The 24543-nt window shown below is 45.2% G+C and overlaps 2 protein-coding genes across 2 annotated transcripts in view; both read left to right on the forward strand.

The window, feature by feature from the left end:
* LOC125939922 (uncharacterized) overlaps window positions 1-24543 on the forward strand; it is a 351427-nt gene that overhangs the window by 254240 nt on the left and 72644 nt on the right. The window lies entirely within an intron of this gene.
* LOC119436056 (uncharacterized) overlaps window positions 1-24543 on the forward strand; it is a 185916-nt gene that overhangs the window by 100587 nt on the left and 60786 nt on the right. The window contains exon 3 of the mRNA XM_037702799.2: window positions 18911-18976. Coding sequence (XP_037558727.1) covers window positions 18911-18976 — 66 coding nt within the window. The remainder of the gene's footprint in view (window positions 1-18910; window positions 18977-24543) is intronic.

The raw sequence follows: 24543 nt of genomic DNA on the forward strand, positions 1-24543 counted from the left end.
GAGCATCCTTTCTGCCGCAGGCGCACGTCTACATGAATCTTTCTCGCAGAACCATGTTTCACGTACTTGAGCAATCTTTGAAAGCACTTCATGTGACAAAAGCTTTTTTTCAGCAAAAATATGCTGGAACATGACCGAGCAAGGTAGTAAATAACCGTGACGTTTTTCAAGAAAATCTGATATGGTCGAGCGAGACGTCTGAAACAGTCGGTGCGGAATGACTCATATATAATGAGGTCCTGTTTCTTTTCTTTTTTCTTTTTTTGAACAGCTCAAGCGGTCCAAAGAAGGCCAATTGGTCTAACGTGTAAACTTGAGATTACACTTGACCACAAACAGCAAACACATTGAAAACAAGTAAAGTTGTTCCATATTACCGGATGCCGTAACTTGCCGGCAAGGCAGACTGAAATTGGTCGCGGTCTTATCGCGTGTTCGAACTCAGCATAGGATTTCAAGCAAGCAGGTTTTATTTAGTTTATGTTGTGAAACTTGGCGTCAAAGCAGTCAACGCGAGTGGTCAGCGAATAAAAAGCAATTTGGGGCCGAGCAATCAATGCGGAAGATAAGCAGCATACCAAGGGAAGCAGGACACAGCGCTGCTCTGCCCTAAATTGCTCTGGATGCGGTTTTCTTTCGCGCTGCTCTGTTACTAGTTTTTTTGTTATCGTGACAGCGTGCCGCCGAGGGAGGGGTTGGTCCCTTAACCTCCGCTCATCCTCCCCTGTGCGACGTCGGGTGCAGCGTTGTACGGAACGGCGTTCCAAGAAACGGCGTTCCTGAAACTATAATAGTTCCTTTTGGGAGGAACGGAGGAACGCCACCGTTCCGTGAATGGTCAGTGGAACTGCAACGGTAACTCGTTAGGTTTACGAAGGAACGGCAGAGGGAATTAACGGCGTTCCTTCCGTAAACGTTCCACACATTGAACAGAAGCACGCACGTACGCAGCACATCATGCAGGGCGGATGGGCGACCGCTTGGGGCGCGAAGAACTACCACTTGCCTGTCACGTGACTATCGTGAATTTTCTTTCGTGAGTTCCCCGTCATACATTTTTTTTTTATGACTAGGCTTCAAGATTGCCACGTGACGCGTCCTCCTGTAGTTTCTTTCCTCCATGCCGGCCTGTCGGACACCAACATCGAGATGTAACTCTTGCTGAGTTCGAACAAGGGTCTCAACTAAATTACGAATATGTATTCCGGACATCTTTTTTTTCCCCCACTCATACTGCAATATTGAATCAGCATTCATTAAACGCCTATGTATTGTTCCTTTCGATGCGGTTTCTTGTTCAAGAAATTTAATTATATTGGCACACGTGAGTAACTTTCTATTTGCACATCTGAAGCGCAGTATCCTGACGGCGCATTTGAAGTCCGAAGTGGAAAGTGCCATATATGCGTTGCACTTGTAATAGACGAGCACTAAAGTTGCAGGTAGACATGTCTGGCGTATGTCAGGTGCTCCCTGAAAAAAGATCGTCGAGGAGCGTTTCTTTGGATTCTTTTTTCTCCAGATAATCTGCCATGACCGGCGATGTTCAAATTCGTATAATATACGTCGTACGATGTGAGTTTTAAATTGCTCACTTTATTTCGCCTTAGGATTATGCGACACTATATTCTAATTTAAAAAAACAACAACAAATGTTACGTTAATGTAACGGCACGTTCCAATGTTAGAAGTGTAATTGGAATGCGTTCCTTTCGCGTTGAAAGGACTTGTAACGGGAACTCGTTTCAAGATTGGGAAGGAACGAGGAACGAGCTTTTTTGTAGCAGAGCACGCATCTGCGTTTTAGGTTTTCAAGGTTTTCAAGACCCGCTCTCGACGAGATGAAGAGTACTCTCAGCGAACGAAGGTGCCTTTTCCTGTAGTAAACACCGAAATAAAGTATGAAGTGTAGCCTGAACACACAAAACAGCAAGCTAGACCGGCTGTATACCGCCCGATGACAGCGTAACTCAATGCCGAGAGCTGCGACTTGTACTACCCAGCCAATTTCGTCGCTTGCCACCAGTTCCAGGTCGCAGCGCGGAGCGTTCAAAACTACAGCGCATCAATCCCATATTGACCTACGGTTGAATCTCATATAACTGTTCTGTAAGCAATCAGCTTCCGCTTATTTTACTCCTGAGTGGAGACAGAAAGCCCGACTGTACTTTGACGAAACGCCGATAAGCTGGGTGCGACAACACCGTTATTTTGGCTTAATTGTGAATGATCGCACCTCTTGGAGTCCTGCCGTTAAATTTGTACGACTCAAATCGCAATCCCTCCTTAAGTATGTGGCCTCCTTGACTGCTAGAGGTGCCGACTGCGACCAAACAACGGCACTGCAGATGTACCAGTCATCTGTACTCTCAGGCATGACGTACGCGTTAACAGTCCTGAACGTACCACCTAGTTTGATGGCCCAACTGGAACGAGATCATCGCGTTGCCCTTCGACTAATGCTTCAACCTCGTGAGGCGCAATCCGTTCCATTACTCACTGAAGCGCATCAGTTACCCCTGAGGCTGCAAGCAGACCAGAGAGCTCTATATTATATTGATCGTATGGTCAATCGCTCCTTGATTGTATGATTCAGCGCCCGTTTTCTCGCATGGTAAAAATGGCGGCATTATTTATGAACATTGCTGATATTTCTGAACATGCTGCTTCAGTTACGCCTCCACCTCCGAAAGATATCACCAAACACGCATTCCCCATTTACCTCACAATCCCTGACAAACACAAAAAGTTTGATATGCTGGTTTCAGCAATATTCCAATTGGCTCAGTCACACATGTTCGAAAGATTTCCAGATTATCTTCAAATATTCACTGATGCATCTGTACACAGCGACGGTCAAGGCGCCTCTGCAGCGTTTTTCTGCCCTTCGACTGAAGTACGACGTATATTTCATATACTCCATCCAGCCTCGTCAACAACTGCGGAGCTAGCAGCAATTAATGTTGCACTGACATACGTGCAAGAAGAGTTAATAACATCGAAGATTGCCATCTTTACGGACTCCCGCGCTGCACTTAACAAATTACAACGCAATCATATTGATTGCCCACTTGTGCGCAGCATTACTGACTCTGCCAACGAAATTTCATCACGTGGGGTATCTCTCGTTTCCGAATGGATACCTTCACACGTAGGGATCGCCGGAAATGAAGAGGCTGATCGGCTGGCTTCAACTTGCACTCATAACGACTCTTGCCCTGAAATTTTGTGCAAGCTTGATGACGCTCGTCTCTTGATTCGTCGCCACCTACTCAAGCAGCATCCACACCAGCGCGTCGCAAATGGAACGTTCCCGCCCCGTGTGCGCGGTCAAAGCTTGCCGCGTCGCGCTAGAGCGCAACTCCTGAAGTTAAGGGTTGGCTGTGTGAACGTGCGCGAACGTTTATACATACAAGGACGTGTGGCCAGTCCATCGTGCACGTCTTGCGCTTGCTGCGAGACACTTCAGCACCTGATATTGGAGTGTCCCGCTTTCTGTGCGCAGCGCATGTCACTAGTGAGGGACTATCATCTCCTTGGCCTGCAGTGTACCACACCAGACTAATGTTTGTACCCAAGTGATTGTGCGTCTCGACGCGATCAGGCTCATCGCGCTCTTCTTACTTTTCTAGAAGTAACGAACTTGGGGGCACGTTTGTAACCCAGAAACTATTTCCTCTATTTTACATTCTTTAGTAGCGTGGCTTGCAGTGGCGGGCCCTACTGTATGTTCTACTTTGTTCTTGGAGATTTGTCATCTCGCTCTTTCTTTCCTCCCCTCCTTCCTATCTTCCATTTCTATGTTTCTGTCTCCTCCTTTCTGAAGAGTAGGCAGGCGTTGTGCCCCTTCCAGTGGCAGTTGCCAGCCTTGCTCCTCGCTTTCCCTTTCCTGTGTATATGTTTTCAAATAAAATAATAATAATAATAATAATAATAATAATAATAATAATAATAATAATAATAATAATAATAATAATAACTGCACACAGCATGGAGAAGAATAGTCAGAACCGAGGTGCTATATAAAATGGTTTCTTTTTGATGAAGATGGCTGAGGGAAAAAGAACGGTACATATATGCCAACGCGTATCGTTTAGGAAGCGATCCTCCAAATGAACTATGAAGACACGTACCCGCGTTCACAACACAGTGTTATCACGCACTCCCGCGTCCTAGGAGCATTCCAGAGGCCATGTTCCCCATATCTACTATAGTCTGACCCCCAGACAATTGACATCGTCTCAGTCGCCTGTGAAGACAGAACGCGGCGCACAATCTATGGTCCACTTAACCGGGACAACAGAATGCTTGGAATGCAGTTCGCGCGTAGCATAAGAAATAAACGGGCTTCCTTCTTTTGTTTAACGCACAAGAGGAGGCATGCCGAGTGGCACGCAATCATGAGTCTGTACGTCTGCACCTTTGGAAGATTCGCACGCATTTCCAGGATTGCTATCCGTCGCGACAATAGCAATGTTGCTCGATACGGCAGAATGTGTTTGCCCCGCTGTCGCCTCTGTATTCCAATAGTTCTAAAGGACAGGAAAAAAAAAGAGATTTTATTTCATAAATTTTGGGGAGGTCGGCTTGAGCTATAAAGACCCGTAGCCTTCCTAACTTCACAGCAGTGTTGACTTAGCGAGAAATTCGTCAAATTTATCTAGATTTTAGTCACCTTAAACATCTTTGAGCAAGAAGAATATGGGAAACCGAGGGACTCGAATTTTATTAGAGATAACATTATGAAGCAATGAGACAGTAAAAAAATTAAATTATGGGGTTTTACGTGCCAAAACCACAATCTGATTATGAGGCCCGCCGTAGTAGGGGACTCCGGAAATTTGGACCACCTGGGGTTCTTTAACGTGCATCTAAATCTAACTACACGGGTGTTTTCGCATTTCGCCCCCATCGAAATGCGGCTCCGCGATCCCGCGACATGAGACGGTGAAGCCAGAAAAATTATCCCCTATGATTTCACTGGCTTTATTGTCTGTTTGCTTCATGTTGTTGTAATGACAATCTAATCATTTTTGGAGTACGTCTTAGTGACTTTTCTAGGGTTATGTTTTTTTATTATAATAGGTGGTAAGTTCGCAAAAAGTCACACGTCGCCGAGTTTACACACTGCAAATAACCTTGGAAGAAGAGAGAAGTATACAAGTGTAACCGAAAAAAAAAAACGATTTAAGAAATTAGCCTTACTCTACACTTTTTGTGCTTTTTCTTGTATTGTGTCTTAGTAGTTATGAGCGGGAAATCCGGATGTGCACGCGAAGTAACATCCCGCTTGAACAGGTATATGTTCGCTGTATATACTCTTGTATATTGTCGATAAAGAAAGTGCAAATGAAAGTGCAAGAAAAAAAAAAAACCTTCTGGCACCATGAAGGAGGGGGCGAGGGAGAAGCTACAAACTCCGCACGAAGCGTGCGGTGCGGCAACGGCTGTCCCTTCGTACACTTTCTCGTATATGTGTGCACATGTGTTTATACCGTGCCTTTGCCTTATGACTTTTCTCTCTCTCTCTCTCTCTTTTATATCCTAGCCTAGGGAGTGTTAGCCAGCGTCACTCTCGAGGCCATGGCGGTGGATGTGAAACAGCCACCAGTTTCTTTTCATTTTTTTTTTTCCTTATCGCAAATTTAATCTATGATGAGTTTTACAGCTCAATAAAACATAAGAACGGTTAATTTCCCAGTGTCTGACCATCTGCTCGGAGCGTCAAGGAACTATAAAAACAAAACTAAGAAAAGACTACATTTCGAGCAAGTCATCATCACATAGCGACTTCTATAGCTAAAATCGGAGTGATTTGCTCCGCGACCTGACCACTTTGTCCAAAAAGAAGTTAACATTGCGGGTTTTCTTCTACGCAATCCCAGGACGCTGAAGCTCCGTAATGGTCCACAGAGTGCTACCGCATAAATAAAAGTATTAAACAAGGGTGCGACACGCGTTTCTTCTAGTTGCACTCACGTATTACAGTTGCAGAGATAGCAACACCCCAGAGAGCCCGTAAAACTATATATCTGTCGGTGTCGAAGTCACGCTGTGCCGCATAATAACCATTGCACAGCTGGGTGTACAAAAACAGCAAAGTACTATCTGCAACGAAACTATGGTAACGAATCGCCGCGTATGCAACAATCAATCGCGGTGCCACCGCCCTCCTGTCTCCGAAAATCCTGTGCCACCGAGTCCCATTCGCCTATATACAGCGAACATATACCTGTTCAAGCGGGATGTTACTTGGCGTGCACATCCGGATTTCCCGCTCATAACTACTAAGACGCAATACAAGAAAAAGCACAAAGAGTGTAGAGTAAGGCTAATTTCTTAAATCGTTTTTTTTTTTCGGTTACACTTGTATACTTCTCTCTTCTTCCAAGGTTATTTGCAGCGTGTAAACTCGGCGACGTGTGACTTTTTGCTGCCCAGCGCGCCCTATTGTAGTGCATCCTAGGCGCGTATCCTACACAATGTCATATTTTTTTACCATGAACGTGGTGAAGGACAATACTCTTAAACATGAGCTTTCTGTCTAGCCTCACGCGCCACCGAGAGGGTACACACATTTTGTGCAAATACAAGTCATCATCATCATCATCGAGGGATGGGTACGTCCTCCTTCGATTCCGACATCCCTGCCGTGTAGTAGGATATCGTTTCGAGCTAGTTTGTGCATTTCCGCCACCAAGATCAAGCGCGCACTTCATGGAGCTTAGCAGGGTTCCCTGAGACCAACATGCTTGAGAACCCCTCAAGTCCGGCTCCTAACTTAACATTGCCACAGGAGCACAAGTTTGAACTCCAGCGACAATGGTGGGCAAATTTTTTCCTATTTTCATATGCTGAGATGATGTGTGTTTGACTCATTCACTGTGCCCTAAGTGCCGCCAAAGCAGACGCTGCCGCTATTGGAGTCACCACTGGGATCACCATCGGGGTCAGGCGCGTGTGGGCTGACCAGTTGAGTTTGAATTATCCGGCGAAGGCCAATTTCAGGATCGAAATAGAGAAAATTTGGGTCCGTAGAAATATATGAGTAAACATCAACCCACGAAGGCAAGGACACGACGAGCACCTTGTCAATGCGCTCTGTCTTTGTGTCCGTGTGTGATTCGTGTTCTTTTGTACCGTTGATTTTGTTAACGGCCAGTACAGCGTACACAATTTCACATCGTATTCTGAACATGACACAATGTCTAATGGAACCATATGATGCCAGAGAAAGTACACTGAGAAATTAACCGTTCTTATGTTTTATTGAGCTGTAAAACTCATCATAGATTAAATTTGCGATAAGGAAAAAAAAATGAAAAGAAACTGGTGGCTATTTCACATCCACCGCCATGGCCTCGAGAGTGACGCTGGCTAACACTCCCTAGGCTAGGATATAAAAGAGAGAGAGAGAGAGAAAAGTCATCAGGCAAAGGCACGGTATAAACACATGTGCACACATATACGAGAAAGTGTACGAAGGGACAGCCGTTGCCACACCGCACGCTTCGTGCGGAGTTTGTAGCTTCTCCCTCGCCCCCTCCTTCATGGTGCCAGAAGTTTTTTTTTTCTTGCACTTTCATTTGCACTTTCTTTATCGACAATATTAAGCCTATCGCACATCTAACCCTCATGTATAATTAAGTCCACAGTTCAACAAAATATAAAAGCAGTTTTTTTCCTATCCTATGCGCTGTCCTTGGCTTCGCGGTCCGACAGCTTTATATGGGGTGTTTCTTTCTTTCTGGCTTCACAAACCTTTTAAAATTAAAGTAAAATAAATCACGCTGACCTTTTGTTTACCATTCGAGTGTTTTTCAGTTTGATAGCCTCTAGATAAGGGGTAAATTGCACAGTGCGTATTGAACAGAGTTGTTATATAATCAACTTTAATTATCGATCTTAGATGGCTAATAAATTCGAGCAGTTCAAAGCCCGTGCTCTACATTATCTAGCCGAACGACGAAGTTTTTAATAGAGAAGTGGTGTGGTGAGAGCTAGGCGAACACTTTATTTCACCTTGACGGGCTCGCTGAACTTGAAACTTGACTCTTAAAATGAGCTACGACGTCGATCAATGACTGCGAGCAGCAGTTGGGAGCCCTCGACTAGTCGACACGCTGACAGACTCCTTCTTGAGAATCTTTCATGATCGCTGTCTTAAATATCAGTGAGCAAAGTGCGATCGTCATGCCGTCTTTTTGTCGTCCTCATACTACGACTACTGTACGGTCTCTGTGAACTGCAGGTAGTACCCTGCAGTTGCGCCAAAAATGCGCGAGATTGTTCTCAGTAAGAACTGCGATCTCCGCCCTCATTTCCTTTCTTTTCAGAAGAGCGTAGTATACTATTATATGCGACGCGCAGAAAGTCGCGCCGGAGGAATTTATCTTAGATAGCCGCCATTGGCGAGACCCGGCGAGCGTCAGACCTATATGCCGAGTCTAAGTAACGGTCCTTTGTTTCCGCGCGCCACGAGGCTGGCACGTTGACGGCGTCGCGAGTGCTCGCAGTCGCTCACCTCGCTCCGGGAGCGAGTCCGACTGCACGTCTTGAAAAGGCGCCGCATCACTCCTCGCTCCGGAAACTGTGGGTGACCTCGTGCGTTGCGCAACCACGGCGGCCGCTGCAGCACAAACCGGCTGTCGAGCGATCGAACGACACGCTTTCCCCATCGTGGCGCCTGGCATAACAGGCGCGCATCGCGTCAAGTCAACAAGGACGGCTCGTGCCGCCCACGAGAAGGTGTGTTTATCTTCTGACGACGGATATTGAAGCGTCGTCGACAATAACAACGCTTCCCAGATAACACGCACAGTCTGAATCACACTTGTCTAGAGTGGTGGCGTGGCCGGCTGCGGACTGCGCCAGCGTTCGCAGCTGCTATATACCTCGCGGTAGCTGCTATAGGATCCACAGATGTTTGCCATATAGTATAGGGACCTAGCATGTAGGGACCTAGCATGTAGGGACCCAGCATGTAGGGACCCAGCATGCGGCATGACCATGTGTGGTCTCACTGCGGCGTGTGTTTTTTTTTTTCTTTTCTCTTTTTTCGAAAGACGGCGGCGAGATCAGCCAATTGACCACCCTATATATAGAGAAGTGCGATTGAGACTGTACGTTCGGTACGCACCTGTGTTAAGAGCACCGTGGTTCTACGGGTGGTGGGTTTGGCGCAATGACGAAGCGCTTCTGTGCTGCTAGGTGGCGTTGTCTGCGCAGAACAGCAGCAGGCTAGGTGACGATTTGTCGCCGCCTCGTTTCAAAGGAGATGCCAATAAGTCATCATCATCATCAGCACTGACAGCTCCTCGCCAAAAGCACTCGAGCTGGTATTGTAGCGTCACAGGAATGCATGTGCAGCTCTTTAATTCTATTTCCAGTGCCGTGTCACCACAATGCCTTTGTTTAGATCGCCAGCATTCTATTTGCTTTCCTTTACAATATATGTATATTATGCTCGTATGATAAACTCTCGATGCAATATAGGAATTATAACATAAGAAGGTACACGGTTGCCCAATGACCGTATGAAAGTGGCTGGTTGAATCTTTCTTACTTTGAAGGTTCCGTGCCTGGGGAGCCGTGTACATGAGACGCTTTACACGAGCTGGTGGGCAAGGAAACCTTGCCGTATGAATGTTTATTTTCTTGTGAAAAAATTACACAAGCCTTTATTTAGGCCAGATATGCCTAAACTAACTTCCCTTTTCTAATGAAACGCTTGGTTGCAAATTGATGAGCAAAAATTGTCGCGTATAATTTTTGATACACCGTGCGGTTACGCGTATATTGTTAGACCATGCAAAAAGATATTTGAATTGCAGCAAACTTGCAAACAGTGTTAGAACCATTGAAAAACTTCACACGTGGCTTTAAGAGATGGAGCGTATTTCTCACAGCCCCACCTAGTACAAGTATCATTAAAATGTGATAACGTCATCCTTGATTGATTGATACCTTCAATATCTAGGCCGGATCACTTTTAGACCTTGCCTCTATGTTAATTTTCGCTTTGCATAGTCTTTATGAGTTTCGCGCAAGCTGAAATAAAACCTTCTACCTCTCCTTCCGAGAGTTATTTGTTGCTTCTATTGTTATTAGCTCCTGGAACATGGTAGGCTCTACGCTATCTTCATCAGAAACACTGCTGGCATTTTCATTTCTTTACTAATTCTGCCCAAATAATGGTTCTAAGAAAAAGTATAGCTCGTGCAAACAATAAATTTTGCCGGCAAATTTGTTCTTTCGCGAGGAAACTTATCTCTACTGTCCTCCACGAAACAACCCATAACTGCGTGCCGTATCATATATGATACAGCAATTAATGCTTGCCTCACAAAACCACCCGAATTCATTTCTCAATCGAGATGTCACAGTAGGCTAATAAGGAGTAACCGAGCACCCTGATATATTTTGTGCGCTGATTTCGAATGTATAAATTCTGGAAATAACTTCTTCATTTACAAACTTCTTGCACGTTGTGTGAAAAGCTGCAACCATGCATTTTTTAAAGGAAAAGTAACTCAATTATTATTGTAAGTGCTAAAGTCGCTGTGTATTTCATTGCTAGAGAGGACATAGATTCCGGGTGAATATGTAGGATTCTTTTTCCTCTTTTCGATTCTGTTATGCTATAGAAGTTATTCTATGCGTATTATACAGGGTGTCCCAACTATCATGCACCAAGATTTGAAAATATGCAAATGCCACGTAGCTGGACCGAACCAAGGTAATGTTGTTTGCGGTCGCTCGCAGATACTCAGAATATTTTTTCGTTCTGCCTAATTACATAATTAGTCTAATTAATTAATCAACTTCTCAAGTATTATAATTAGATGAAAAGTATGTAGCACGTATTGAGCAACAGAAAGCTGTATCGGGAGTTTTTCATGTTGCTCTACAATTTTCCGATTTACATTTTTCGTCTAATTATAATATTTTAGAAGTTGCTTCGTTAATTAAGACTAATTATGTAATTAAGACTAATTACGCACACCCAAAGTTGGCTGAAAAGCCAACTTCGGTTGTAGGGTCTGTTGCCAAGTTAATTCAGTGGCATTTTGATGCAGCAGCACAAGCCCAGGCCATGATGACACGAGTTCAACGTCCCCCTTTATCCAAGAAAAAATTGGAGGGCGCTTAAGCTTCGCCTTTAAGAGTGGAACGCGATAGCGCTATTGGGCCCCATTCACATCGCATTTTTCTTTGAGTAGGCTTACTACAACACAAAACGTGGGAAAGCCAGCTTACTAAGTCAAAGCTTACACCGATCCCCTTAAAGTCGACTTCACTTTTAAACAGAAATGCATCGCTGGGAAGACTTTTTCCCAGGGGCAATATAAGTCGTCTTATATTAAAATGTGAAGGCCCTAGCACCTTTTTTTATTATTTTACTAATTGTTTGCTATTGCCCCGACGCGCGCGCGTGTTAAACGCATTAGGCAGGCAAAGTCCCAATTTGACCTGCCGAGGATGCGAGCGCCATCTGGATATAAATTTCGCAACTAACCTATAAGAGCACGCCGCTGTTGGTATGGTAGAAATGTTGGGAAAGGGATTTGCGTTTGAGTGTCCTCGTAACAGAATTCTCGTACATTCAAATTACAATCCGACGCCACCATGTCTGTAGGTTGTGGTTAAGTCGTACTTTACCATTTTTCTGACCGATTTCACTGTGAGGAATTCAATTTTCTCCTTCACTAACACCTTGCGCCACGCGGAAGGCCTACGCGGTCGGTGATCGAGTTGGTTGGGGTGGTTGGAGATGATTTTCTCCGCCACAGACGCAGACATCCACGCCGACACCGGATGTTCTGCGACGCTGGGCACTTAACGCTAAAGAGTCTATTACTGTGCGGCGCATAACAGATGCCTCTTTGGGAGCATTTAGCACGACATTATGAACTTCGATTGGTCCTGTGTGCTGCAGAAAACTGATGTCAATGATGCGTACGACCCTTTTTTTTTTTTTCTCCATTTCCTTCGTTTCTATTCGAAGCACTTTCCACTCGAAACGTACACGAAAAAAAAAATACGAGAAACATAAGAAAACTGTGGGTAACAAGATAACTTTTCAAAATGATAAAGGACAAAAATCGTCTTTATCAAACGTTCCTTCGAACAGGTGCAGAGGATACACTCCTTCACTTTAAAAAGTTAAGAAACCGATTAAACTCTGAGCTACGGAAAGCTAAAGCATAATATTATCAGGAGCTCTTTTCAAGCGTCAGTTCAAGGAGGCCAGATATTGCCTGGAAAGCTTTAAACGGTGTCCTAGGTCGCCGTGCGAATAACTCTGTCACAAAATCTATGCTAGTAAATGGCAACGAAATACAAGGGAGGGCACTAGCAGAATATTTTAACAAACATTTTATTAATAACATTTCTTCATCTCAAGACCTTAAACACACTGCAATCTCCACTTAACCTAGTCAGCTTAGTCGGACTATCTCTTTCGAGCCTACTGATGCAAATGAAGTTTATAACGTGTACATGAGAATTAGTAACAGCAAAGCCTTAGATATCAACGGCATGCAGATAAACCCATTGAAATACGTGTTACCTATAATTTGTCCCTTGATTTCACACATCTACAATCTTGCATTTGAGTGCGGGGTTTTTTCCAACGCAATGAAAACTGCAAAAGTATCCGTCATTTTTAAAGGGGGCGACCAACATGTACCAGCAAATTATAGGCCGATTTCAGTACTCCCTGTGTTTTCCAAAGGTCTGGAAAAAGTCATGTCTTCAAGAATTAGTAAGTTTTTTGACAAACATAAGGTACTATCTGAGTCACAATTTGGTTTCAGAACAGGTAAATCTACAGAAACAGCGTTATTAACAATGAAGGAAATTATTTTGAGCAATATTAATGAGAACTTGTATACGGTGGGGCTTTTCCTTGATTTTAGTAAAGCTTTTGACTGCTTAAATCATATGATTCTTGTTAACAAACTTAAAATGTATGGAATCCGTGGTAAACCACTCGCATTGCTTGAAGGATATCTCCAAAACAGAAGCCACTCGGTGTCTTTAGATAATGAACTTTCATCCCTTTTGCCTATCAGTTGTGGTGTCCCACAAGGGAGCGTATTGGGACCCCTTTTGTTCAATACGCACATAAATGATATTGCAAGTATAGATCCTTCCTTTGAATTTGTGATATACGCGGATGATAGTACACTACTTCTTTCAGGCCCTAACTTTAACGATTTAATGCTGAAATGTAATGACCTACTTATTAAATTGTCTAGGTGGTCAAGGATGAATAAGTTAAAAATAAATCCTACAAAGTCCAAGGCTATCATATTTCGCGCAAGAAATAAACCGATAATACCGCACTGCATGCTTCACTTTGAAGATCACCAAATAGAAATAGTTGAAGTGCACAAGATTCTTGGAGTATATTTTTCGTGTTATTTAAACTGGGATGCCCACACTGACCTTGTCTGCAAGAAGCTCTCTTCCGTCTGCGGGGCTCTGTCGCGATGTCGTGAAACTTTACCTTTGAAATGTAAATTACAAGTTTATTATGCACTTTTTTTTCTCACCTTAACTACTGCAGTTTAGTATGGGCCACAATCACCAAAACAAACATAAATAAGGTTCTCGTATTGCAAAAGAAAATTGTTCGAATAATCGCCAATGTTGATAATACAACTACATCCAAGTATGCCTTTGAAGCACATAACATTGTCCGAGTCAATCATTTGTATAACTTTAAGTTGTTACAAAAAATGTATTTTTCGTCGGCATCCATTGCCGATTTTTATTCTACTCTGGCATCTTCGGACATGCGTCGTGCTAACATAAACACAAGAACTACTAATACATGGAGTATACCACGTTTTCGCACTAATTATAAATTACAGATGTTGTCTTATAACCTGCCCAATGTTCTAAACACGTATAAACATACAATAGGATATACCAAAGCTGAGCTGCGGAAATATTTTGTTAAATGTGATTTTATGTCCTCGCTTGTAGATGCTGCAAGTTTTGCTTGATTATTACTGCTATTATTTCTGAACACATGTATGACCATTTCAGCGTTTCGATTTTCGATTTTATTGTTCGAATTTTGTGCAAAGATTATTATACTCTATATGCCTAAATGGTGAATGTTCTGTTTGTTGAATGTGACTATTGTATGTGTGTTTGTTGAAGATTTCCTGTACCACTCGTGTGCTACTGCTTGTAGGGGTTTTCTGGACACAGTCAAGCTGCGCAGGCAGCTTTTTGCCAGAAAACCCTCCAGTTGAACCTGGAAAATAAACTTATACTTATACTTATATACTTATCGCGTTAAAACGACCTCGGTAGTTGAGCCGAATCTGATATATATATATATATATATATATATATATATATATATATATATATATAGGGTTCATCGATAGTACCTAGTGTATGCCGTTGTAACTTAGGCCAAAGAATCTTGCACAGTCGTGTGGGCCATCCAAAGTGTGGCGCTAGCCCGCAAAGGAGACGTTCTCGTCGCTGCTGCGTTGCAGCCCAAAGAATCGGACGGATGCTTTCTTCCCGTTCACATAGCAAAAGTTACGTTAACCGTGGTCTATAGTAACCTGGCTTCTCTGGAGTTGCATGGATTGGATTCACAGGGTTTCCCGTTCCAAAGCAACACGTTCACTATGAGAGACGCAGTAGTGGAGTGCTCCGGACCCATGTTCAGCAGCAGCCAGTGAGACATTGCGGCGGGTAATATTTGCCGGTGGCGATACATCGTTACGAAACAAGGAATGCAGTGATATTGTGAAAAAAGAACATTCAATCAGCCCCATAAGATGGAGCAACACAGGCGCATACCGTATACTGAAGTTCACAGCAATGCCGCTGAGTGCTAGTCACTAGTGAGTTATCTAGCTTTCACGATATCGCTGCGTCATCTTGCTTCTTAACCATTTATTGCTTGGATAGCCCAGATTTGCTTTCGAACGTTTTCAACGGCAGAAGATATGTTCCTTCGGTGGTGCTTCGCCTCTTAGCTGTGACCAAGATATTCTTCAAGATCAGCAAGGAATATAGGTCAGGAAGCTTAAGCTTTACAGAAAAAAAAGTAGAAAAGAAACAATCAGCACGCTGAGCAAGTATGAAAACACAGCGTGGTTGGAAGTCATTCATAAGAAGTAGAAAGGGACAATGAAGCCAGAGATAGCATGGGGGAAATGAAATGTTAGGTTTAATTGAAATGTAGAAATAATGTAAAGGGAAATAAAAGTGGACGAAAAGACAACTTGCCGGAGGTGGGATCCTAACTCACATCTTCCGCATTGCGTGTTGCTGTGGTTTACCGATTTCTTTTTTTTTTCATCTCCTTCTCTTTCTATGTGTGTGTATTTCTTTATATATCTCCGCTTACCCCTTCCCCAGTGCAGGGTAGCAAACTGGATATTTATCTTCCGGTTAACCTCCCTGCCTTTCGCATAACCTTTATCTCTCTATCTCTCTCTTACCGATTACGCTATCCGCGGTGGCCATCCTCGTATGATTTGTGTTTGTGTGCAAGATTATCCCTCGTAAGTGTTATACCATCAACACACGGGCCAACTATAAAACCCTTTCAAGTAAACTCATTTTCTTTAGACTCAAGGACCCCCTTACAAAAAGGAGTTTCGCCACTGACACACGATACGACGCGGTCTCCTTTATATGTTTTCAGTAAGCGACGCTGCAAAACACATGGCGCTGCTTCCTTAAACTGAAACTGACCATACGCTAAAAAAAAAGTGTATCTGGTCAATGTGAAGTAAAAAGAAAAAGAAAGGAAAGGTGAAATAATTTCAGTCTTAGGCAGTTGTAAGCTGTGCGTCGCTTGCGGTCCTCTCCGCTCACATTTCATTTGTTCAGGCATTGCGCAGAACTGTCATCGAGTTGACATTTCTATAAGCGCGTCTCTTCGATGCCAACTGCGCGCTGTCGTTTCGTTACAAAGGCTGAATCGTCTTGGTATAGCAGAGAGAGGACAGCGTTTTGCCCAGCTGATCTTGCATTCCGGTACCACAATGAGCATTGTGCAAACGCGCACAAAGCTGGTCTGAATGGACAGTACACCTCGAGCTAAAAATGTGCTTCCAAACCCTGGCAAAACTGGGACCATGCGAGTCACGCTGGTCCCTGCGAAGCCATAAAACGACAAAGCTGGCAAAGCCCAATATGACGCGACGGCGGCGATCATAATTGTGCCAACGGCTACAATGGTTTGAGAGTGTCGCTACAATAAAGATTCACTGGCTGACAAACTGCGTCACTGCGAAGTATTTCTTAATTTTGTTTATAAAATGAACATTGAAGAAAGAGATGTAGTCTCTCTCTCCTTTTCACATAGCAGAAACAGCACAATATATATATATATATATATATATATATATATATATATATATATATATATATATGCAGTGATATTGTAAAAAAAGTAAAAGAAACAAGGTCCTAGGGCCGAACACCCACAGCACACAGTCCTACTACACACATGGACATATAGAGATAAAAGGCGAAGGAAAGTCGCATCACTCAGAGTTAAATTGTTTTTGCGAGTGCTAAAATTAATAACGAAGCACCAATGTATTTTGTCAAGTTTTCTGCTGTTAAAGAGCTGCGTGCGAGATTCCCCTTTTAGGCCGCTAAAAGGAGTTCGGATATATCTCCCTTTCCAGGTCGCGGGATCAAATCCCGGCCGCTCAGGCCGCATTTCGATGGGGGCGAAATGCAAGAACGCCCGTGTACCGCGCATTTGATCCATGTTAAAGAATTCCAGGTGGTCAGAATAAATCCGGAGTCCCCCACTACGGCGTGCCCCATAATCAGATCGTGGTTTTGGCACGTAGAATCGCAGAATTATTTTTATTGCGATAGCAATTATATGGACACTCAAAAGCAGATTTCTGCCGTCGGCGTCGCCATCGCCGTCGCCGTCGCCGTGATGTTCCGTATGACGTCATTTGGAGATGAAATCGTCGCCGCGCGCCGAGCGCTGTATGTGCGAGTGAAAGGGCGCGAGGGGCGCGTCTTTCACGGGGAGTGAACGCGCGGCGGAGAACAAACGCGCGTTCTGCGCCATGCTCGCTTAAGGGCTGCAGAAGTAGGCGTCTCTTTTCTCCTTTACAATCACCATATATGTAGAGCAAACGCGCCTTCTTCAGACGTGCGAGAGGCCGTGGGGGAGGGGGAGGGAAGGGAGGCGACGTTTAGCTGCGGCACCAAGTGCCTATTTATATCAGAGGCTCCAGCAACAGTCACCAACGCCGCACGCATTTTGAGCTAACGCGGGCAAAACGCCGATGGCGTCGACAACAGTTCTGCGTGTTGTTGCTACCAAAGCCGCTCACCTTACTTCGTATGACATTGCTGTGTTGCTATCGCATTCATTGCTTCGCCCTTAGGGCGAAACTGTGACATTTTTTTGTCTACATTTTCGCAAAGGACCCTTGCCAAAAATGAGATAAACCTTTGGCGTGTGTCACCCCACGTGCACCGCCTTTCCGGTAGATGTCCCCTAGTGGAAACGCCTTTGGAGTACCCGTGTGTCAGGGGTGTTACCAGCGTCGCTCACGGCCAAGGAAGCAAGTGTGGAGCATCCCTTTAACCGCGGGATCACGCAGTACGTCAGCTTAAGAGCGGACAATTGGCCAATAAACCCTGGCTCTCGCTATGCAATGAGCGAAAAAAATAAGGGAATCCAATGAACTTCAGTTCTTTTTTTTTTTTTTTTGCTAGAGGACAGCCTAATTACATGGTAAAGCACTGTACGCGCAATGCGGAACATGTGGATTCGGCTCCCCTGCGGCAAGTTGTCTTTTTATCCACTTTCATTTCCTTTTTTCTTACCATTTCTACATTTCAATTAACCATAACAATCAATTTCCTCCTCTGGCTGCATTGTTTGTTCCTGAGGTTCGGACTAACGGAAAATCCAGCCCCTCGGACCCGTCTATTCTTCTAGGTCATAAGAAGAAGACAAATTTTTGTATTCATCATCATCATCATCAGCCTATATTTATGTCCTCTGCAGGACGAAGGCCTCTCCCTGCGATCTCCAATTACCCCTGTCTTGCGCTAGCTGACTCCAACTTGCGCATGCAAATTTCCTAACTTCATCACTCCACCTAGTTTTCTGCCGTCCTCGACTGCGCTTCCCTTCTATTATTATATATTATTCGGTATTATTATTACCCACCAATAATTTCAGTCTAATGAATCAGCTTTTAGTCACCGAACATGTGTCAATTTTACGGGTGTAATAGTTCTCTATTTATCTGTTATATTATTATAATTATTATTTTTTGCCTGGAGCTTGCTTTACACTGCGTGAAACAAAACCCGCAAAATATTTTGCACATTTTACAGCGAAGCTGTTTATGGCTAGGCTTACGCGCATTTTTCGTGTGCGTGTGCAAGAGTGTGGGCCGATCCTGATGATAGTGCAGAAAGGGTCCAAGCGCAATGGCACATACCTCTGTGGACTCCGGGTGGTGGGCTCCGGAACCTGTAAAGCGCCCTTGAACTACCCTTGCCACACCTGGGAACCCTCACAAGGGTAACGATTGGATCTTAAACCCAAAAGGCCGACCCGCGTCGGCCATGTCTACATTCGCACTGCCCTCTCTTTGTCGGCGTTCCAACCACAAGCGTGCCTAGTTGCCTGCCGCTTCTCTTTCACTTCTCTCGTCGTAATGGGGAGGGCGCGTGTAGTGCGCACTCCCGGCGACGATTGCATTCTCGTCTCTATTCCTGCCGTCACTCTTTGTAGGCGCATTGCTCCTCGGGAGTGCGGCCTCCCCATTCTGTGTCACCTCTGTGTCGTGTGCTGAACAGCTTCGCTGGTCATCCGCCTTCACAAAGTGGAATGGCTCATGATTTTTTTCTCCCTCCACATTCCATGCAGGATGGTGGGCCGTACTGATGGGCGTCGCCTTCTTGGGATGTCCATCCGCGGCAAAGCCTGACGGTGGTAAGTATTTCACTTCAAGATGTCTGACAACTGGCTTGCGCGAGCGCCTTGGACTGCATGTCTTGTGCTGTACCGCGCACGTGCACACATTCGCCGCCTTCCTCTGTCTCTCTCTTCCTCTGTTCCCCTTCCCCCGGCGTACAGGGTAGTCAGCCAGACGCTTATCATTTATTAACATCCCCGCCTTTTCTTTCTCTCTCTCTCTGACAAAATGTCGCATTACGGCGTTACAACGTGAAGAAATACCGCTCTTCTTGCACCGTTAGTGCGCCTGCCAGATGCACCCTGCGAATGTAAAGTCATGGTGAGTGCAGTACAGCTAGCACACACACAGCAGGCAGCTGATCGACCAGGGTGGTTACGGTAACGGCAGAGCGTTATCGCTCTAACGTTGCTGGCTGTCAAAGCAATACAGTATGAGGCAAAGAAAATGACGGCGCGAACTAGACGACGACAAAAAAACAGTGTTCTTTGTCCTCGTCTAGTTTGCGCTGTAATTTTCTTGGAATTATGACCCACTAACTAGCTCAAACAAAGATTCTGCACAGTATAAAGTTCTCTCTCTCTCTCTTATTTTTTTTTGTTTTTGTATATAATATATACTTGATATGTTCCTTATAAAGTGAGAAATGAAAATAAAATTAGGTATGTACGCGCGCACTCCCGAATAAACACAGCGGTACGTGCGCCTTTAATGAAATTAGTGATTAATTACACTTTTATTGCGATAGCAATTATATGGACACTCAAAAGCAGATTTCTGCCGTCGGCGTCGCCGTCGCCGTGAGGTTCCGTATGACGTCAGTGGAGATGAAATCGTCGCCGCGCGCCGCCGAACGCTGTATGTGCGAGTGAAAGGGTGCGAGGGGCGCGCGCTTTCACGGGGAGTGAACGCACGGCGGAGAACAAACGCGCGTTCTGTGCCGTGCTCCCTTAAGGGCTGCAGAAGTAGGCGTCTCTTTCCTCCTTTACAATCACCATATATGTAGAGCAAACGCGCCTTCTTCCGACGCGCGAGAGGCCGTGGGGGAGGGAAGGGAGGCGACGTTTAGCTGCGGCACCAAGTGCCTACTTATATCAGAGGCTCCGGCAACAGTCACCAACGCCGCACGCATTTTGAGCGAACGCGGGCAAAACGCCGACGGCGTCGACAACAGTTCTGCGCGTTGCCGGTGCTGCTGCATGTCCAAGTTTATACAGCTGATAAAGCTAATATCATTACTCTGTATAGCTCTCTACAAATTTGCTATCGCAATTGATGCTTCGCCTTTCAGGTGAAACTGCGACAACTTTTTTTCTCACTTTTCGCGAGCCTTTATACTTTCAAAACTTTGATAAGCTGCACTAAACAACCGGCACGAATTAACCACTAAGATCGGCATTAAACCATCGGCAAAACTATACAATCACTACCGACGACAAGCCCACCCTGTGCCGGAACTTTTTTTTTTTTTTTCACGCTCTTATATGTGGGCCAGAGATGGACAAAACTTGAACCGCTGGGAAGAAGTGATATATCTGGAGCTAAACGCACGCACCTCGTGAATATGGGAAACAGAGAGCAAGATAAAGCAATATGCACACGCTTTTTCTTCTTTTTTCTTTCTTTTTTTTTTTTTTTTTACACGTTGTGCGCCGCGTGATGTGTTTAGTATTCAGCGTCCTCGGTTTTCAATTTTTTTAATTGAATTCAGATTACTTTTCCCGGTCTTTTTGTCTCAACCGAAAATTTTCAAATATATAGGTGGAAGGGAAGTGGAGTTTCGCTTATATTTCGCGAATGAACCTTCCCAGTGTTCTTTTCTATCTATCATTCTCGTTCTTTTCTTTCTTTTTTTAATATTCATTATTAATTTTTCTTAAATATTCGCGTGAAACGTTACCTTTTACCTTCTTTTCCGACAAGTTCGGTAGAAATTCCTGTCAGGGCTCAACGCCATAACCTCTCTTTCAGCTTGTGTTTTTCGTCTAATCAGTGCAAAACTTGTGTATAGAGTGGCTGGTCGTGGCACCGGCCATTGAACTCAGCAGTAATATATAAAAGGCAGAGCTTTTTAGCCCTAACCTGATCGGTTGTGTGGTAATACGGTAATCCTCTGCTTTGCATATGCTCTCTTTCACAGGATGGAAAGATTTGCCGTAGAGACAGGTGCGTTTCCGTGCATTAATACAGCATATATCTAAAGCTCCCTATAGTGACTGCCTTTGTGGCAACAAGCGTCGCCCAGTCACGATATGCATGATGGCTATACAGTAATAAACATACTTTTGGAAGCATTACAGGTTTACTGAAATGGGTAGAAACTATTGATATTTACAGCCTAGCTCGTTTTGCCATGGCAGGAAGAAACCAGCGTAAGTTTGCATGGTAATGTTCCCGAGTACAATTTTCTAACAATTTTTGTTTTTCCTGTGCCGAATTCACGTGCAATACTGACTTATTTCGGTTGTAAACGAAATTCCGAAAATTCGTAGAATTTACCTGAAAATCTCAACCCTTTACGTTCGTTGCGGTTTCTGTACGTCACTAACTATACACACGTCACTAACTATACTAACATACATGTTCTTATCGCTAGTAATTGAGAGAAACGATGCACTGACGTGCTTCCCCGATGTGTGAACTGGCTCTGCTCAAAGCGCTGGCTTTAGTCTTTTTTTGTTTTCCTTTTTGTTATGACCCGAAAAATTTTCCAGGCAACGCATGGCCACAGAATCGAGTTAATTAACGTGACTTTGAGGCTATGTAGGGAAAGCAGGCGGAGAAATTTGCACAGGCCCTGGCGTCGGAACTTCTTAGCCTATGGGACTTGCTTTGGCGAGTTGGCAGTCCTTGAGCGAATAATAATAGCGCGTGCACACACACACACGCACACGCACGCGCGGGCGGGCGGGCGCAGTGTGTGCGTGGGAGGTGAAGTAGGACTTTTAATTGGCGGTTTTAATTAACGGTCACCTTTTAATTCATCGGTGTTTGCCTTCCCTTGGCACCAATTCTGCTACTCAGAGACTACCAGTTATCTGCACCCGCCGCGGTATATAGATATGGCTCTGCGCTATACTAAGCACGAGGTCACAGGTCTGATCCCAGCCACGGCGGCTGCATTTCGATGGGGGTGAAGCGCAATAACGCTCGAGGACTTGGATTTAGGTGCACATTAGAGAAGCGCAGGCGGTCGAAATTGATCTGAAGTGCCCCATTATACGGCGTGCTTCACGATCATGTCTTGGTTTTGGCACCTAAACTCCCCCAATTTAATTTTTAATTATACCAGTTATCTGCCACACGCGTTACATAAACTGTCGGCAGAAAACTATATATATATATATATATATATATATATATATATATATATATAGGTGGTGCGATGAGTCGCTTGACCCAAAACAAGGGTAAATTAAAATCGCTGAGGGAGGCCTTCGCCATGCAGTGGACAGAAATAGGGTGATGATGGTCATGATGTCTGCTTACAATATCAGTGAGACACAACCAACCAAGTCTATTTCACTTATTCCTGTCGGCTGTACACACGGGCGTGCACGCACGCACACACATTGCGACGCCGCATAGGGGCAAGAAACACGCCATTTTTTCATGGCCGGAAGAATCTCCAAGACTGCAATGCATAGCCTAGCCAGAAATCTCCTCTCCCATCACAGAAACCTATATCAATAATCTGGACGCCCGCCCATTCGTTACTCCGCGGTAATCAGGCGTTCGACGCGTACGCCCGAGATCTTGCAAACCGGGCACCACTGGAGGATAACCACCGAGCAGACCACCCCGCTCATTACACTTTCAATGACATCACTAAAGACTACATGCATGCTGTCCCGACGCACATATCCGCTGGGTGCCGACACGCTGTCGAAAGAACAAGAGGTCATTTTCCGACAACTAGCAAACAAACACGTTCCCACACCCCACGAGGCTAACGCCATCCACTCCACACACCCCCCTGCGCGGACACTGCGGCCAACTCGCTATACAATATATCACATGGTCTGGGAATGCCAGAATAACCCAGAGCTGGATCCAATGCCCAGTCCAACCAACGAGAAGTGGTAGAGTGAACTTACCAGCTCGAGCCCGAACAGTCAGCTATGGCTGACAGAACGGGCGAAAACGGCGGGTAGAACCAACGGATTCCAGTACTATAGGGACGCCGCCCACCAGCCTGCTCTTTTTCCATTTAATAAAGTTTTTTTTATTGCGATAGCAATTATATGGACACTTCAACCGGATTTCTGCCGTCGGCGTCGCCGTCGCCGTGAGGTTCCCTATAGATAAAATCTTCGCCACGCGCCGTATGCCCGAGCGGAAGCGTGCGGGGACGCGCGCTATCACGGAGAGCGAACGCACTCAATCTCCCACGCGCAAGCAAGGAAGCGGGAAGCCAGCGCCGGAGGGAGCGGGGGGGGGGGGGGGGGGGCGCACTTTTACTCTGCCAACAACCGCGCTCGTCGCTCGCCCGCACCGTCTCTTATCTCCACACGGCTCTGGCCTTTGTATGCGCTGTGCATTCGCCGATCAGTTTCCGTTGAAGCGATAGACCGCACGTACCTTCGCCCGCCGCGCTTGCTGCCAGCGTTTTGACAGTCGTTGTCTGCAGTCATTCAGTGTGATCTATTCATGTTTGTTTGTGCGCGCTCACACCACGCTTGTTCATTCAGTTAGTAATAGTCGGGCCACATTTTCCAACGCACGCTATCACATGCAATGCTGCCCGGATCGGCAGTGCAGCGCTACAGGTGTGTCCCTTCGCACGCGCTGCCCACGGGAAGCGCTTCTCATCACCACCACCGTTTCACACGCGCCTTCTCGTGGTCATCGAGTCTCTCTTCATGTCGATCTACTTACGCTGCAGCACACCTGCTTACTTAATCAGTTCATGTTTACTACAATTCATATTGCTACCAAAGCCGCTCACCTTACTTCGTATGACATTGCTGTGTTGCTATCGCATTCATTGCTTCGCCCTTAGGGCGAAACTGTGACATTTTTTTTTTCTCCTCCTCTATATACGTTTCGCGGCTGTTGGGTTTCGCCGTTTCGTGTAAGAGCGCATCTTCATTTGTAGCACGAATAAACAAACAAATCATCTTGATTTTCTTTTGTCTGCCATTGAAGGCTTATACCGACAAAGCTCTGTTCTGCGCAGATATACGCAGCGACAGTTCCTCGCTCAGGAGCCGATTACCGGTTCAGAGCGACCGCTCATACGCGTCCTTCCGCCGTTTCCTTTAAGAGGATATCGCTGCGGAAGACAGAGCGGCAGCGGAAGCAGCTGTTTCAGTTCAGACAGCATGGTCACGTGCTGTAGGAAATGGGCCGACCTTGTCCGGCGCCATCCGTCCGTCGTTCGTTCGTTACGCTTTGATTTAGGCACGTCTCGAGGTCCTACTTGTGTAAAGTACACTTCGCGGAGGGCTCGCTAACCGGGGCGTGCCTTGTATGCCCTGTTTTCCGATGCACGGCACTACCCACGCATGCAGACGCGCGCGCTGCGTACAAACTGCATGGTTTTTCAGAATGCGGTGGGAAACATTGTCCATAACTTTGCAGA

Source organism: Dermacentor silvarum, chromosome 1 (genome assembly GCF_013339745.2).
Source record: "Dermacentor silvarum isolate Dsil-2018 chromosome 1, BIME_Dsil_1.4, whole genome shotgun sequence".
Classification (NCBI taxonomy): Eukaryota; Metazoa; Arthropoda; class Arachnida; order Ixodida; family Ixodidae; genus Dermacentor; species Dermacentor silvarum.